General features: G+C 46.7%; 1 protein-coding gene across 1 annotated transcript; it reads left to right on the forward strand.

Annotated features, from left to right (window-relative positions):
* Window positions 1–13,006: 13,006 nt before the first annotated feature.
* On the forward strand, window positions 13,007–16,370 carry LOC124657973 (protein PRRC2C-like). The gene is made up of 4 exons (XM_047196429.1): window positions 13,007–13,113; window positions 14,306–15,488; window positions 15,566–15,649; window positions 15,826–16,370. Exons 2-4 carry the CDS (start codon window positions 14,336–14,338, stop codon window positions 15,954–15,956), a joined length of 1,368 nt encoding a protein of 455 aa, XP_047052385.1. The 5' UTR covers window positions 13,007–13,113; window positions 14,306–14,335; the 3' UTR covers window positions 15,957–16,370.
* Window positions 16,371–17,325: the final 955 nt, after the last annotated feature.

The following is a 17,325-nucleotide window of genomic DNA, read 5'->3' on the forward strand; positions in this document are numbered from 1 at the left end:
GAAATGCGGGAGCTTAACATCGGCAACCACAACCTTGGGAGCCGTGGGTACGAGGGAAAGGAGCCCTATTGGGCGAAGGAGGACGAGGCGTATGTAAATGCCGGCATTGAGAACCCCTGGCTCAAGTACAAGGACCCGCTTGAAAGAAGATTCATCAGGTCCCGGTACCATAAGAAGAAACTAACCGGGGAACTTGTCACGGACCCGAAGGTCGTAACCGACATAATTTGGTTCACGAACGACAAGAAGGTCCCGGCGTTGGAGAAAAAACTGGTAAGCAATTTACCGGTTTAATTAGATCAAGTATCGTTCATATAATAGTAGCAACATTTCTAAATGGTTCGCGTTTCTTCCGCAGGAAGAAGAAACACAAAGACTTTCTCAATGTGACGAAGGCTCCTCCTCCCGGGCGTCGACGGGCAGGGTAGCCTGGGACAAGCCTCTCGTACGGGCGCTAAACATCGTTAATGAGCATTCACCGACGAGAAGGCCGCATAGAGGCCGTGTGGCTGGCGCCGGTACAGGCTACAAGCATGGTCACTACGGCTTGTCGTCGGTGGCCGATAAAAATGCGCGCAGTGAGAGGAAGCAGCGGGAGGCGGAGGAAATGAGGGACTCAATCCTAGCCCAAGTCCAAGCTGGTTTGGTACCGCAACTGGTACCGCAACTCAAAGCTACGCTCGTACCTGAAGTCAAAGCTGAAGTCGCCGCTTCAGTCCAAGCAGATTTCGACGCTCTACACGCGTGGTATGAGGGTGGCAAACAAGCCCCCCCCCCGAAAATGCAAGTGGTTAGCTTCGACGGCAGCAACTCGATGGCGCCGCCGTCCGCCGGCAATGACAATGTTATAATGGAGACTCCTCCGGCCGCCGGCAATGTCGCTGGTGCTAGGGATTCACCGTCCATGCCGGGTAGCAGCCCCTCCGTCACTTGCACGCCCGCCGCCGCATGTGCCGGCCCGTCGACATTAGCCGAGCTCAATGCCCTCACGGTAATTAACTAATGTGTACATCAAGTTAATATATTAGTTTCGTCATCCTTGCCCTCTCTCTAACGCCATACACATGTTCTCGCGAGGCTAACTCAACGCCATGCACCTTCCCGATGAGAGTAAACGACGAACTCAAAGACGTCGCGAGGGGGTCCATCCTTCGGCCCCTGGATAAGAAGTGGCACACACGAGATATGGCGGATGACGTTTACCGGGTTGAAGTGGATCGGGCGTTACCGGGCTATGAGGATTTGTTTCCTCCTAATCAACCGCATGGTGCCGATGACGATAGCCCGTTGAATCTGGCCTCACTGAAGGGTTGGGTACTGCTATGGCCGAAGACCCTAATTTGGATCAACACCTACTCAGGGTCGACGGCAAGCAAAGACAAGCACCTTGCGGCGCCACATGTCGGCGTCCCTCCACGACAGCCAGCGGCGCCGGTGGTCATCGCCCCACCAGAACGGCCAGCTGCGCCAGAGGTCAGCGCCCCACCACAACAGCCGAGCTGCGCCAGAGGCCGAGGAATACGAACGTGAGAACTTCCAATGGGATATTCCTACGTCTTCACAAGTTGTCCATGAGGATGCGCCGGCATTGAAATATGTGTGCTCCAAGAAGCTGTTTGATTCTCAAGAAACGGCCGAGGAGGAAAATCCCGAGGAGGTCGCCACCGCCGCCGTCAAAAATATGCCGAGCCCAAACACACTCCGTGCTACGGCCACTACGGCGATGGATGGTCCAGCACTACAACCCAAGAAGAGGAAGAGGGCAAATAAGAAGGACGCCAAAGACAAGGCGGCGGCCAAATCCAAGGACAAGGTCCCACTCCTTGACAAGTTGCCAAACAATTGGCGACCTCTCGCATCACTTGGGTGAACCGATGCTCGCCGGAGCATGTCCCGAATAAACTCACCCCGGATATGAGGAGCTTGCATGAGACTGTCGGGCATGTGGAGAACATTACTTCTCAAATCAAAAGATCCTGCTTACCCTCTCTTCGTGGCGAAGGTGCCAACTGGCATGAACTTCGTCGAGAAGTACCCCGCGGACTTGTGCTTCATCCGGTTCAACGACATCTTCAGCATCTATCGCATGCAAGCGCTCCACTTTAGTGTGGTTCGCCTAGTTGCTCTTAGCTTGTCTTCCCAGATTGTTAAGGAGGGGACGCCGACCATCGCGATAATGGACCCCTTCTATATGCGGGAGAGCATCATCCGCAACGCCGGGGATCGCGCGATTGCCACCCAGACAGGTCGAGGATTTCATGCTGGCGAACATTAAAAAGGGCGCCATTCTCATCCCTTACTTCCCCGAGTAAGTAATCACTCGCTAGTCCCCCATCACCATTCTATCCTATATCTCCATTTGCATTTCCAAAGGTTAATCCGTGTGTTTTCCGCAGAGACAAGTTCTGCACCCTCATCGTCGTGCACCCGCAACACTCGCATGCGGTCTATCTCGACTCGGGTAGGGACCGCAAGAAAGACTACACCCACATCGGGGCCCTTCTCAATGATGCTCTCACCGGCTTCGCCAACAAGGCAGGCCCCCTCAAAGTAGAGAGGAAATCCCGAGGAGGCTTGGTCTTAACCCACACAACCAACTTCCCCGCCTCGGGCGATCGACGCAAGACAATGGGATGGACGCGTGGTACGCCATCCTTCGGATGCAGGAGTACATAAAGTACGCAGATGACATGTTGCTGCCGGAGAATCTCGAAACAGGTTTGCAAACATGGCGGATGTCCCCGATAGAGAGATTAGAAAGAACCGGGGTCGCATCCAGCAGTTCATTTGCACGGTAATCCCGCAGGATGTCAACGCTAGGTCCGGCGAGTTCTTCTACGGCTACGGTCTACCACCTAATGACGAGATAGAACTCCGCTTGGAGATGTCGCGTGATGAGAGGCCGTTCAACTCGCTTGAGGGCTGCCGTCCATTCCCCCTAGGCGTACAACCTGATCCTACGACGGGAACACTTGCTAAAGCTTGAACGATATGTCCTTGAACTTCCGTATTGTAATAATTGCTATATATTCCAATAGAATCGACTTGTTGCTTTTATTTAGTTGTATGAATGTGCATGTGAACATGTGTCTATTGTTTCATTTACTTTGCTATATATTTCAAGATTATGGCGTAGATAGCTTAATAATTATTTGCATTACTTGCCTCGTATTTTGAGTTCGCCGATGATTAGAATGTTCGGTCACTCGTACACTCGGGGGTGGAGCCGGTGAGCCTTGGTGCGACGGCCACAAGTATCAATCTCTTGTGCATCCTACCTAGCCTCACCGACTCCATCCCTGGATGTTAATATTTGTTTCGACCGACAAAGTATGAGGCACGCTATTTAATTCGTACTACTTGTCTTTTATTTGAGTTCGCACTTCTTAATTGCATTGGCCGATGATTAAAATGTTCGGTCACTTGTACACTCCGGGGTGGGGCCGGTGAGGCTTGGTGTGATGGCCACAAATATCAATCTATTGTGCATCCTACCTAGCCTCACCGACCCCATCCCTGTATGTTATTATTTATTTCGACCAACAAAGTATGAGGCACATGCTATTTAGTTCATACTACTTGTCTCTTATTTGAGTTGGCACTTGTTCATTGCATTGGTACTAACGTTTTACTTGTCTTGTGCATGGAGATGCCGACGACATATGTCGTGTACAAGGGGAGGGTTCCTGGAGTCTACGACGACTGGGAGGACTGTCGGAGACAGGTGCACCGCTTCAGCGGCAACAGCTACAAGGGATACCCCACTAGGGTGGAGGCGGAAGGAAGATACGCCCGTTATCTAGCGGGAGAGATGAGGGACATGAGGAGGAACCGGATGAAGACCATGGCCTTCGTGATGATGGTCATCGTGACCATGTTGTTCATGTTCTATGTGATTGTAGTTTAGGTTAGGAGCTACATTGTGAGGTGTATGACGACACATGTGACGACTACCGAGACTTCTAACTTTATGAAACTTAGTCATTTGGTGTTGCATATGCACATGTGTTGTATGAATCAACATTCCGGAACGAGACTTGTGTATTTGTGTATTGATACCGAAATGATACTTGACTCTCTATGTGCTTCTCATATTGCATGTGCTGCTGTACAAATATGAACTGTGTTGTAAATATATACTGCTGTCAAATATGTATTCTAATATGCTGGAAAAAAGCTGAAAAAAGAATTTTCGAATTTATTGCCGGCGCACCTAAATGAGCTACTGCCGGCGCACGTGGCATGCGCCGGTGCTTGGAAGCACTACTGCCGGCGCAGCTGCTGGTGCGCCGGTGGAACTTTTCCTTTGCCGGCGAATCAGCGATGGCGCACCGGCAGTATCCGTCCTATCGCCGGCGCACTGCCTGGTGCGACGGCAGTGGACAGTTATCACCGGCCCGTTCGCACCGGCGGGCTCATGGTGCGCCGGCAATGGTCCATTTAGGTTCGCCGGCGGTAGGCCTTTCCCTTGTAGTGTTTATTCTTCCTTGTTTAGTACAAGTTTTATCTAAATGAATATAGCTTTGAAAGTTATCAATGATCATTATGATTGAGTATGCGAGATGAGCCATATAAACTTTAACATGAGAGCGCTGCTCAATAGATAAGTATAATCTGTTAACTGTTCTCTGACCAAGAACAAAGTTTGCCATCACCAACTATGATTTCTTATGCACCTTTATTTGTGATTACCTTATACTTGCTTCAAGTTGAATTATATGAGGAAGTTGTTTACTAGAATGTCTTGTGTGAATGAATATGATGCTTCTTGTCCGTATTTGATTTATCGACTCTTCACTCCATAAACATGTGGTCTTGTTTACCTAGTTCAGTTTCGCTTGGGGACAAGCGAAGTCTAAGCTTGGGGGGAGTTGATACGTCCAATTTGCATCACTATTTTATATCATAATTTGCTGTTATTCATTGATATATTTCATATTTGGAGATGATACTCATGTTATTTCATCTATTTTGCATGTTTCATGATTATTGGAGGATCGCGCACCGGAGCCAGGATTCTGCTGGAAAAAGCACCGTCGGAATGCAATATTTCGGAAGATCAACAGTTGGCGGAAATTATATGAAAAATCCTATTTTTCCAGATGACGAAGGGAGCTAGAAGGGGGAGAAGAGGGGACCCGAGGTGGGCCCACCCCATAGGCCGGCGCGGCCCAAGGCCTGGCCGCGCCGCCCTGTGAGGAGGGGGCCCACAACCCCCTCTCGCCTCCTTTTCTTCGCGTATGCCTTCGTCCCGAAAACCTAAGCTCTCGGGGTACGTCGCGAAGAGCCACGGCCGCCTGCGCGGGCGGAGAACACCATAGAGAAAAGAGCTCTCCAGCAGGCTGAGATCTGCCGGGGAAATTCCCTCCCGGAGGGGGAAATCGACGCCATCGTCACCATCATCGAGTTGGACATCATCTCCATCATCATCACCATCATCTTCATCATCATCACCGCCGTCTCCACCGCTGCACCTCGTCACCGCTGTAACAATTTGGGTTTGATCTTGATTGTTTGATAGGGGAAACTCTCCCGTTGTTGATTTCTACTAGTTATTGATGCTACTGAGTGAAACCGTTGAACCAAGGTTTATGTTCAGATTTTTATTCATCATCATATCACCTCTGATCATGTTCCATATGATGTCTCGTGAGTAGTTCGTTTAGTTCTTGAGGACATGGGTGAAGTCTAGATGTTAGTAGTGAAGTATGGTTGACTAATATTCAATGTTATGATATTTAAGTTGTGGTGTTATTCTTCTAGTGGTGTCGTGTGAACGTCGACTACACGACACTTCTCCTTTATGGGCCTAGGGGAATGCATCTTGTACTCGTTTGCCAATTGCGGGGTTGCCGGAGTGACAGAAACCTGAGCCCCCGTTGGTATATTGATGCAGGAGGGATAGCAGGATCTCAGAGTTTAAGGCTGTGGTTAGATTTATCTTAATTACTTTCTTGTAGTTGCGGATGCTTGCAAGGGGTATAATCACAAGTATGTATTAGTCCTAGGAAGGGCGGTACATTAGCATAGGTTCACCCACACAACACTTATCAAAACAATGAAGATTAATTAGCCGTATGTAGCGAAAGCACTAGACTAAAATCCCTGTGTCCTCGAGAACGTTTGGTCATTATAAGTAAACAAAGCTGGCTTGTCCTTTGTGCTAAAAAGGATTGGGCCACTCGCTGCAATTATTACTCTCGCACTTTACTTACTCGTACTTTATTCATCTCGTTACATCAAAACCCCCGAATACTTGTCCGTGAGCATTTACAGTGAATCCTTCATCGAAACTGCTTGTCAACACCTTCTGCTCCTCGTTGGGATCGACATTCTTACTTATCGAAGATACTACGATACACCCCCTATACTTGTGGGTCATCAGGAGGCGGCGCTGACGCGTGGCTCGAGGAAGCGGCAGGTGAAGTTTCTGTGGCGGTTGGTTGCGCGCGCACGTGACGCTTTATAGCGCGCGCGACCGACGTGGCAATTTTGGCGACACGTGGAAGCGGTAGGTGAAACATGGCACGACGACGACGGAGGGGCAAGGCACGTTGAAGCGGCGGCGACACGTCGCACGTCGCACGGCGACGAAGGCGGGGCGAGGCACGTGGAGCGGCAGCGGCACGTGCCATGGGGAAGCGACACGTGTGGCACGGCGACGACGGCAGGCCAGTAGAAAAGGGGGCTGATCCAAGCACATCACAGATAATATAATTCACATGATCCATACAAAGTTTGGAACAAATTTTCCTCAACAAAGTTTCGTACAATAAATTATTACACATCATTTCTTCCCTTGTGTCCCTTGCTTACGATTGTGTCGTAACCATGGAGCATCCTCATCATTTAACCTAATGCTTCGGTCAGTGTTCACTTTGAAGGGTGGAATTTCACCAAACATATTATAATCTTCTGTCTTGTCCTCCACTCCCATGATGTTTCTTTTCCCTGAAAGAACAATGTGGTGCTTTGGATCATCGCATGATGTACTCGTTTTCTTATCTTTCATTTTCCTCGGTTTGCTACTCATGTCCTTCACATAGAAAACCTGAGCGACATCTTTGGCTAGGATGAATGGTTCATCAAGGTAACCAAGATTGTTGAAGTCCACCATTGTCATTCCGTATTGCTCGTCCACCTTTACCCCACCTCGTGTTAGCTTGAACCATTTGCACCGGAACAAAGGGACCTTGAAGGAGGGTCCATAGTCAAGTTCCCATATCTCCTCTATGTAACCATAATATGTGACCTTTTCCCATTCTCGGTTGCTGCATCAAAATGGACACCACTGTTTTGGTTGGTGCTCTTTTTATCTTGGGCGATCGTGTAAAATGTATTCCCATTTATCTCGTACCCTTGGAAAGTCGTTATAGTTGAAGATGGTGTCTTTGCCAACATGTACAACTGATCTCCAACATCATTGTCATTCATTAAATGTTTTCGCAACCAACCGCCGAAAGTATCCATGTGGGCCTTTCTAATCCAGGATTCAGGCTTCCCCGGGTTGTCCGAGCATAAAATATTCTTGTGTTTCTCGAATTACGGAGCCACCAAGGTGGAATTTTGCAGAAATGTGTGGTGTGCTTCAGTCATAGAATGGCCGTCCATACATATCGTTGATTTCCTTCTGATCGTGCCTTTTCCACTTAGTCTCCCCTCGTGCCGCGATTGAGGAATACCAATCGGCTTAAGGTCCGGAACATAGTCAATACAAAACTCAATTACCTCCTCATTTCCGTAGCCCTTGGTGATGCTTCCTTCTGGCCTAGCATGGTTACGAACATATTTCTTTAATACTCCCATGAACCTCTGAAAGGGGAACATATTGTGTAGAAATACAGGACCGAGAATGGAAATCTCTTCGACTAGGTGAACCAGGAGGTGTGTCATAATATTGAAGAAGGATGGTGGGAACACGAACTCGAAACTGACAAGACATTGGACCACATAGTTTTGTAACCGTGGTAGATCTTCTGGATTGATTGCCTTCTGAGAGATTGCATCGAGGAATGCACATAGCTTCACAATGGCTATTCGAACATTTTTCGGTAGGAGCCCCCTCAAAGCAATCGGAAGCAATTGCGTCATAATCACGTGGCAGTCGTGAGACTTTAGGTTTTGGGACTTTTTGTCCGCCATATTTATTATTCCCTTTATATTCGACGAGAAGCCAGACGGGACATTCATACTGCTCAGGCATTCAAAAAAGATGACCTTCTCTTCTTTGGTAAGAGCGTAGCTGGCACGATTTTGAAACCATTCCGGATGTCGGTCTTCTGGGTCTTTCAAATGTTGTTGGTCATGTCGTGCTTCCTTTGTATCATTTGTCTTCCCATACACGCCCAAGAAGCTTAGCAGGTTCACGCAAATATTCTTCGTAACATGCATCACATTGATTGCAGAGCGGACATCTAGGACTTTCCAATATTCTAGCTCCCAAAATATAGATTTTTCTTCTTCCACATGGGTGCGTGCCCGTCAACTCCCTGCGAAACTGATTGTGTGCCAGGACCCTTTCCAAAGATGACTTTCAAATCCTTGACCATATCAAATATATCAGCACCAGTACGTTCCATAGGCATCGGCCGGTGATCTGCCTTGCCGTTAAAATGCTTACCTTTCTTTCTTAAGATATGTTGTCGGGGAAGAAATCGACGATGCCCCAGGTACACGTTCTTCTTACAACTATCCAAATATATACATTCAGTCTCATGTAAGCAGTGCATGCATGCCTTTTATCCCTTATTTGTCTGTCCCGAAAGGTTACTAAGAGCAGGCCAATCATTGATGGTTACGAAAATCAACGCTCGTAGGTCAAATTCATCTTCTTTGTGCTCATCCCACACACGTACACCAGGTCTGCCCCACAACTGTAAAAGTTCATCAACTAATGGCCTTAGGTACACATCGATGTCGTTGCCGGGTTGCTTCGGACCTTGGATGAGCACCGGCATCATAATAAACTTCCGCTTCATGCACAACCAAGGAGGAAGGTTGTAGATGCATAGAGTCACGGGCCAGGTGCTATGGCTGGAGCTCTGCTCGCCAAAAGGATTCATGCCATCTGTACTTAGACCAAATCTTATGTTCCTTGCGTCAGCTGCAAAATCTTTTAACTCTTTGTCGATCTTTCTCCAATGTGTTCCATCAGCGGGGTATATCAACTCCCCGTCCGACTTACGGTCCTCTTTGTACCATCGCAACAACTTGGCATGCTCTTTGTTCCTGAACAGACATTTCAACCGTGGTATTATAGTAGCATACCACATCACCTTGGCGGGAACCCTCTTCATGGGTTTCTCGCCCTCATCATCGTCACCAGGGTCATCGCCTATGATCTTATAACGCAATGCAGTGCATACCGGGCATTCATTCAAATTCTCGTATTCATCGCGGTAGAGGATGCAGTCGTTAATGCATGCATGTATCTTCTGAACCTCTAAACCTAGAGGGAAGACAACCTTCTTTACTTCGTACGTACTGGTGGGCAACTCCTTATTCTTTGGAAACATATTCTTCAACATTTTTAGCAAATTTTCAAATCCTGAGTCAGCTACACCTTCCCGTGCCTTCCATTTCAGCAAATCCGAGTAGTGCAGCCCAGCTTTTTCGAGACCATTATCGCATCCTGGGTACAACGACTTTTGCGATCCTCTAACATGCGATCCAAATTCTCCCTCTCCTTTTCAGTTTCGCAGCGTCTCCGTGCATCAGCAATGGTCCGACCAAGATCATCAGCGGGCTCATCACGTGCCTCTTCTTCACCTTCCCCTTGACCTTCCCCTCCTTCAGCATCCTCCATGAAACTATCACCGAAATGATCAGGATAGTTGTCATCGATATCATCCCCTTCTTCATCTTCTTCCATTCTAACCTCTCTTTCTCCATGCTTGGTCCAGCAATTATAGCTTGGCATGAAACCGTGCCGAAGCAGGTGCACGTGAATGACTCTTGAGGAAGAGTAACCCTTCTGATTCTTACAGGCAGTACATGGATAGATAACAAAACCCCCTGCTTGTTCGCATTAGCCACTACGAGGAAATCATTCAAACCCGTAATGAACTCCCCGGAGAGTCGGTTACCGTACATCCATTGCGGATTCATCTGCATTATTATTATATAAAGTATATAATTAACCATCATGCATTTGTTAAACTAACTAGCTAGAAATAATAGAAATTAAACAATGAACTACAAACATGCATATTTTATCAATGACACATGAAAGGTTCAAGTTGCTAACCGCGATCGAGGAGGAAAAATAAATGAGAAAGCTCAAGTGTGGCTTGGACATTTCATCGAACACCTTGTGTGCATAAGTGGATCCAAAGGCAAACCCACCACCCCTTGTGAATGGAAGTGGCACACCAAGTTGCTAAGTGAAGTGTGCTGAAGTGCATTTATAGGGATGGGCCTTTAGTCCCAGTTGGCCTAGCCAACCGCGACTAAAGGCCTTCGGGCCAGGCCTGAGGACCTTTAGTAGCGGTTGGCTCTGCCAACCGGGACTAAAGCCCCTCCCGTCCACCAGCTGTCGACCGAGCCCGCTGGGCCCAGACCTTCAGTCGCGGTTCGCCTCCCAAACCGCGACTAAAGACCCTATTAGTCACGGTTCTGACATTTTGGGAACTAAATGGGTCGTATGGAAGCCTCTTTTTCTACTAGTGTCTTTGGTAAAAATTACACCTCAATGAAGATACCACGCAAAAAAACATTAGTTTTAAGCGGAATCTTCATCTTTCAAATTTTCCTATTATTATTGATTGCACATCTGACTCTAATAAAGCTTTGTACATAGGATGTATAGATAATTTACCACTCCGATGAAGATTACAATGAAGCTCATTGGGTCCTAGCGTCAGATGGACAAAATCTAATTGCTAAACCAATCATTCCAGGATACTAGCCTTGGACCAATAAAATCACGTCTAAACGTCACATCGGGAGGTGAAGTTCCAAGAAACTTAGCTAAGATATCACCTTTATGACGCATGATATTATACAAAGCAAGATATTGTTCATGGTTCCCTAACCACTTTTCTCTCAGAACCTTATCTCCGAGCCATCACTAATCGAGAATTTTTTTTGAAACGAGAATTTTTTTTTGAAAGGAGACTAATCGAGAATAAACTATATGGAAAGAAGAATTTCAGAAACCATATGGTGGTAGTCTTCTATATTAACTAGCTAATACCCCGCACGCCTCCCGGTGGATGGCATGTCACGTGAGCGGTGAGCCCATCCACGCTGACCCCGCCAAGGATGTCGAGAAGAAGAGCTTCAAGAACCACACCAAGGTCTGGACTATCCTCAACGTGCTCCGTGACCATGGCGTCAACCTCAGCGTTGATGATGATGGCAACCATAAGTGGCATGTCTGACGGACTGGCAAGCATCAGTGTTCAGTGAGTTCCTTCCAGCCATTCCACTTCTAGTTCTGCTGATGTTGCCTCAAGACATTCAATTTGAGTGATTTGACTGTAGCATGTCACTCTGTTGATGTTGCCACAAGCCGCCAATTGTAGTTTGCTGGCTTAAATGCTTAATACACATGTTGCTGTTTTTAAGCATGAACCATTGGCCATTTATATAGGCACATGATGCATACATGTAGTTTGCTGTGTTGCAAATTTAAAAGGTGACTGAAAGTCTGAAACTCAGCTTCTATCTAAACAGAACAAACTCGGCGGTGCTCCTGAATCACATTTCAGTAAAATTTTATATGATATACAGTGACAAATCCTACACGGAAAGATCAAGTAGGGTCTCTGAGACACTGACTGATGTAGTGGCATGGAAATTTACACACCATTCCCATGGCTTGTCGGCACTTGAAACAACAATATATCAGGCTTCAGAGATGCATGAAAACTTGATGAATGTTTCAGTTTGCATACTAGCTAACAAGAAGGTTTACACTTGAATATACCATAGAGACATAGAGTAGAGTATTAATGTACAATAGCGAAACCCGAAACCATGAACTGAATAGGCTCAGTCAAACAGAGAGCGACCGAGTGATTCAAGTTTCTCGTATGCATTGAGCTGACTCAGAGCACTATCTAGCAGAGCCTTCTTACTATTGCTGATCACTTCTCTTGACTGTTTGAGCTCACACTTGGTTGCAGTCAGCTCGTTGGTCAGGTTCTTGATTTTCAGCATATCCCTGACCTTCTCGAGCTCCCTGATGTTCTCTTCGATCAGATGCAGATCCTCGTGGCCAGGCTGAACTCTTGATGGGGCTAGAGCACAGGAAAAAAATTCGGGAAGTGATGGAGCTGAAGGTGTAGTGTCTCCAGTTCTTGCACTGCCTCAGTGCCTCCCAGAAGGCCAGAACCAATATCATTTTCTGCAAGCAAGTAGTGGTTTGATTAGAGGTGTGGAAATCGTTGTGGAAATAGGAACCCAGTCACTCCCTGAACAATGCAAGTTTAGTGTTTGGACCTGCAGATTGGTGCGTGTTTTTACATGGTTTTTTTATCCCAATACCTTTTCACCATCTTATGTTCCATACAGTTTGATCTTTGTTCTATCCTTCTAGCAAGCACCCAATACAGTGTACTAGTTAACCCAATATCTTTCAAGATTTTGTCTCATGCAGTTTGATCTGTGTACTAGTACCAATCTGTAAAGCACAGATTACACACGATCCTTCTTGCCATTGTCCAGTGAGTACATCCATTTGTAAAACAGAGAACAACAGGGAGCCCTATTTTGTGCCGCACTAGACAACATGCCTGTTTATGATTCTCAACTGGTGGATCAGGGGAAACGATCTCCTTGTCTTCCTCTTCAGCCATTGGCGAAGCTCCACCGGATTCACTTTTTTTTTTAGCTGGCAAAAATCCTTTTCCGGAACAGAGACAAGAAAAAAACCACAAAACGGGCCGCAAAACGCCAGAACTCTCTCCACAGGCCCGAGAGGCCCAGATTGTGCTCACTTACTGCGGCTTCCTTCCAGCCGAACCACCTTCCCTGTCCCTTTGCGCAGCTCCACTCTCCTCCAGTCCAGTGTCCACCCACTGCAGCTGCTCCCCCAACCCCACGGGCTCCCTCCGATAAACCCTAGCTTCTTCCTCCTCGGGCCGGACCCGCCGACCCGCTGGCCGCCAGGTGAGCTGACTACCCGAATCCCGTCTCCTCCCCTCCGCAACCCGACCTCGCCCTCCGTCCCGATCCGATTGCCATTTCGCGGCGCCGGACGCCGGCGCGGTTCTTGGAATGCCGTCGGCGGGGGGTTACCCTCTGTCCGGGGTTCGTCTTCTCTGGGTCGGAGAGGGCGTGTGAACTCGGTGTCATCCTGGAATGGATGCTCTGACATGAGTTGGCTGTCATTTGCGACATCTTGGTATCATTCCTGACAACGTATAAGCATTTTGTTTTGTTAGGTTAAAGAGAGAGAGACATAATTTATTATCTTGGCAACACACCACCCTTGGATGTCTGCTCCGACCATCCTAATCTATCTTTGTAGGTAGAGCTAACTCTGGATAGTTTAGGCCATTGTCCTGAATTGCAGCTACCACTATTGCTGATTCAGGATGCTATCCTGAATCCGGCCACATACACACACGCGCGCGAGTGCTTCGCACCAATTCTGCATCATCGCAATTCTGGACAAAATGTCCAGCTGCAAGCACCACTTCACTTTCATAATAATGCGTCGCATTGGCCTGACTGCGAAGTGGACATCTTGTGCTTAGCTGTGACATGTTTGTATTTCGTAGACGAAGTGGGTCTTTTCACTATATGCATAGATGATTTTTTTTAAAGAGTATCATCTATAAGCCAAGTGAGCTGAATCTGCATAAACTACGAATGATATGTAAAGGGTGTGCATGCCACTACATGTTAGCAAGTGTTTTGATATGTTCCACATTCTCCTATTGCTCTTCTGGATACACTGATCAGAGCTTCCAGTACAGCTATATCGTTTTGTCAGTTGCTAGATACATCTGAAACTCTTTGTCCCAGACTCCCAGTTAGGTACAAGAAGAAGCCAATTGTTATTTGCTATATTGTAATGTATGATGATTTCTTCGTCCGTGCTCTGAACTTAAAACCATACTAGTAGTATTTTCTGGATAACAGCATAAGCAAAGATCGAGTAATCGTGATGTGGGCATTAGATCGTGGCTGGGAACTGCACAACAGATATAGGCAAAAAAAGTTACAGAGTTTAAGTGCTGTATTTGGACCTGACAAGATGATGTGTCTTGGACTTGGTTCGCTGCTGATATTCATACTTCTGGGCCATACTGCCTACTTTGTAAATTCACTGCTGATGGTAGATATTTGATTCCAGGTTGATTAGCTGCAGTTTCGCAGAGGCACCATGCCTGCTGGTGACAACCCACACTCAATTTCGGAGAAAAAGGCAGCATTGAGGGAGTCACCTAAGCAGTCCAAGAATGCTGCTGTTAATCACCAAGCCAGAGCTCCTCCTTTTCCTAAAGACAAAGCTGCTGAGACCGTTGGCATCAAGAGGCCACAACCTAATGGCCCCTTGAGCCCAGCCAATCATTATGCACCAGGAAACCCAGGGGCAAATGGTCATCTTGTATATGTGCGCAGGAAGGTTGAAACCGACCAAAGCAAAGGGGGCGCTACTTCTGGAGCAGAAAGCGCTAATTCTCTGAGCTCGAAGAAACCTGGTATATGTGGACCGCAAGAACAAAGTTTGAAGCGTCAGAGCAGTGTGCCTAATACTCAATCAGCTCCTGTTTCTGCATCTCCTGCTGCATCTGCTTCCATCCCTGCTTTGCACTCTGCAAGTTTGCCGGCTAACCTTTCTTTTGGGAAGCAATCTCCAGGAAAGGTTTCCGCTCAGCCTAGTGTTGCTGTGACTGCTAGTCCGCCACAGCGCAATATTGTGTCTACTGGAATGCCTCAGAATTTCACAGCTGCTAATACTTCTAGTCTGCCGCAGTGCAATATTGTGTCTACTACAATGCCTCAGAACTTCACAGCTGCTAATAATTCTAGTCTGCCGCAGCGAACTGTTCTGTCTACTGCAATGCCTCAGAACTTTACAGCTGCTAACACTTCTAGTCCGCCTCAGTCCACTATTGTGTCTATTGCAATGCCTCAGAACTTGACAGCTGCTAACACTGCTAGTCCGCCTCAGCGCAATGTTTTGTCTACTGCAATGCCTCAAAACTTTACAGCTGCTAACACTGCTAGTCCACCTCAGCGCAATGCTGTGTCTACTGCAATGCCTCGGAACTTTACAGCTGCTAATACTGCTAGTCCAACACACCGCAATGTTGTGTCTGCCGCAGTGCCTCAGAACTTTACAACTGTTAGTATGGCACATTGTAATGTTGCGGCTACTAGTACAGCGTCTCGTGATGCTGTACTTACTACTACAACACGTAGTCCGGCCAGTTTGCAAAGATCAAGCAATCAAGATTGGAAAGAGAGGTTTATCCGGTTGCAGGAATTCTTGAAAAACAATGAGCAATCAGGACAGGAAGAATATATTCGCAGTAAGTTATTTTTATCTTAGTTTTCAACAGTTACACAATTGCTATCTAACAAATTGTGTCATGTGTCTCAACTGTAGTGCTCCACTCTTTGTCATCTGTTGGCCGGAGCAAGCATGCAATTGAGCTGGAGAAACGAGCAGTCAATCTCTTGATTGAAGAAGGTACTCTTTAATCTGATTTTTACAGCCTTGAACTCGCATTGGAATATTGCTTCAGTTTGGTATCTAATTGTATTTTCGCATATGCACCTGCGGTTTGGTCTGAGAATCTGTGTTCTTCTTTCAAGTTTGCTTCATCATGAATCTGTTAACGATTAATTATTTCCTGTTCTCTTCAGGGAAGGAGCTACAGAAGATGAAATCTCTGAATGTACTTGGCAAGCTTCCACCCGCTGATCATCCATCAGTACCAACACAGCCCACATTTGCTATGCGCCTGCCATTCCAGCCATTCCCACCCCGCCGTTGAAACGAGCGAAACTAAATGTCTCTGCATAAAGTTCCTGACGGGCTTTTGCCATCTGAATGCTGCAATATGGTTGACATTCTTCCCTTCTCGAGAATAAGTTGATATGCATACCTCGGAGGCTTGATGTAGCTCAACCGACCCACTCCGGGAGTGCAAAGAGCGTGTGATTGTAGCACACGAGTGCTGTAAAGAAGGGACTAATCTAATGTAACTTATGAACTCCAAATAGACCTGCTTAGACTGGTATCCCAGGCCATTGCCCAGTTACACTGAACAATGGTGCATGTGATTCTCAAACCACCCTAATCTCTGCCCAGTATATTCAACTAGTTGCTTTGCTGCACTGACGTAGTCTGTACCACTATTATTTGTGCGTGTGTCTGGTGCATATTGTTTAATTGCACGGTGGCGTCATGGTGCGAGGAACCCTGGCAGCAAAATGGAAAACAAATGCTGCTAATTTGACCAAGATGCTTCATTATTGATGCTAATATATGTACACCTAATGATGATGACAGCATAATTGATAACAAGTTTATCTCTTAAGACAGATCAGGACATGCATGCTCCCTCCTAACCAGCACATAATATTTATGCACATCAGCCCTGGTACAGATCTGTGAAACAGGGTTGTTTTTATACAGGTCACAAAAATGTAGATCTCAAGCGGAAGTTTACTGGTGCACATAATACTCAATCATCTGCATGTGATTTTCCTGGAAATTTTTGCAGCCCAAGAGTGAGTGTGCCTTGTAACTATCCAGTAGTTTGTCACATTCTTTATTTTCCCATAACTAGTTCCAGTAATATGGAGAAGTAGCATCATCTACAGGAAGTTGACATTACACCTTCTGGGGAAGATAATAGATAGTTGGACTTCCTCACTTCCATACCGTACCTATTCCTTCACATACTGAATCCTAGGTAACCTGAATTGAGCATTTGCCTCCAGGTACTTCAATCATAATCACCATTCTATGACTTTTTACGTTCTTGACACCATAAAGATCAGATTAAGCTTCCAAGCATACCATTGTTGGCACCACAAAGTCAGAGGAATGAAGAAATTTTCGGCGGCTGTTTGTTTCCGAGATCCCTTCAATCGTCATGTCTGACGACCTAGCTCCATGTGGATACTGTTTCCTGGCACATAGAGGATAGAGCAGAACTCCAATTATAATCACGCACGAATCACCTCCCTTGACTCAGGATATCCAAATCCCCAGAGAGAAGATGCAGTTCAGATACAGCTTCCAGCTTAGTTGTCAGATTCTATGAGTGCGTGCAACGCAGTTGCGTGTCTAGATTAACAATGTGATCCAGCCAGTTCTTTTCGTGGATAATAACTGATCCTACCATTGCCGAGCAA

This window comes from Lolium rigidum, chromosome 5 (assembly GCF_022539505.1).
Source record: "Lolium rigidum isolate FL_2022 chromosome 5, APGP_CSIRO_Lrig_0.1, whole genome shotgun sequence".
Classification (NCBI taxonomy): domain Eukaryota; kingdom Viridiplantae; phylum Streptophyta; class Magnoliopsida; order Poales; family Poaceae; genus Lolium; species Lolium rigidum.

Coding starts and splice junctions, on each gene's coding strand:
- LOC124657973 (XM_047196429.1), top strand. CDS start 14,336: ATGCCTGCTGGTGACAACCCACACTCAATTTCGGAGAAAAAGGCAGCA. Junction 15,489..15,565: donor ACAGGAAGAATATATTCGCA/GTAAGTTATTTT, acceptor TCTCAACTGTAG/TGCTCCACTCTTTGTCATCT. Junction 15,650..15,825: donor CAATCTCTTGATTGAAGAAG/GTACTCTTTAAT, acceptor TGTTCTCTTCAG/GGAAGGAGCTACAGAAGATG.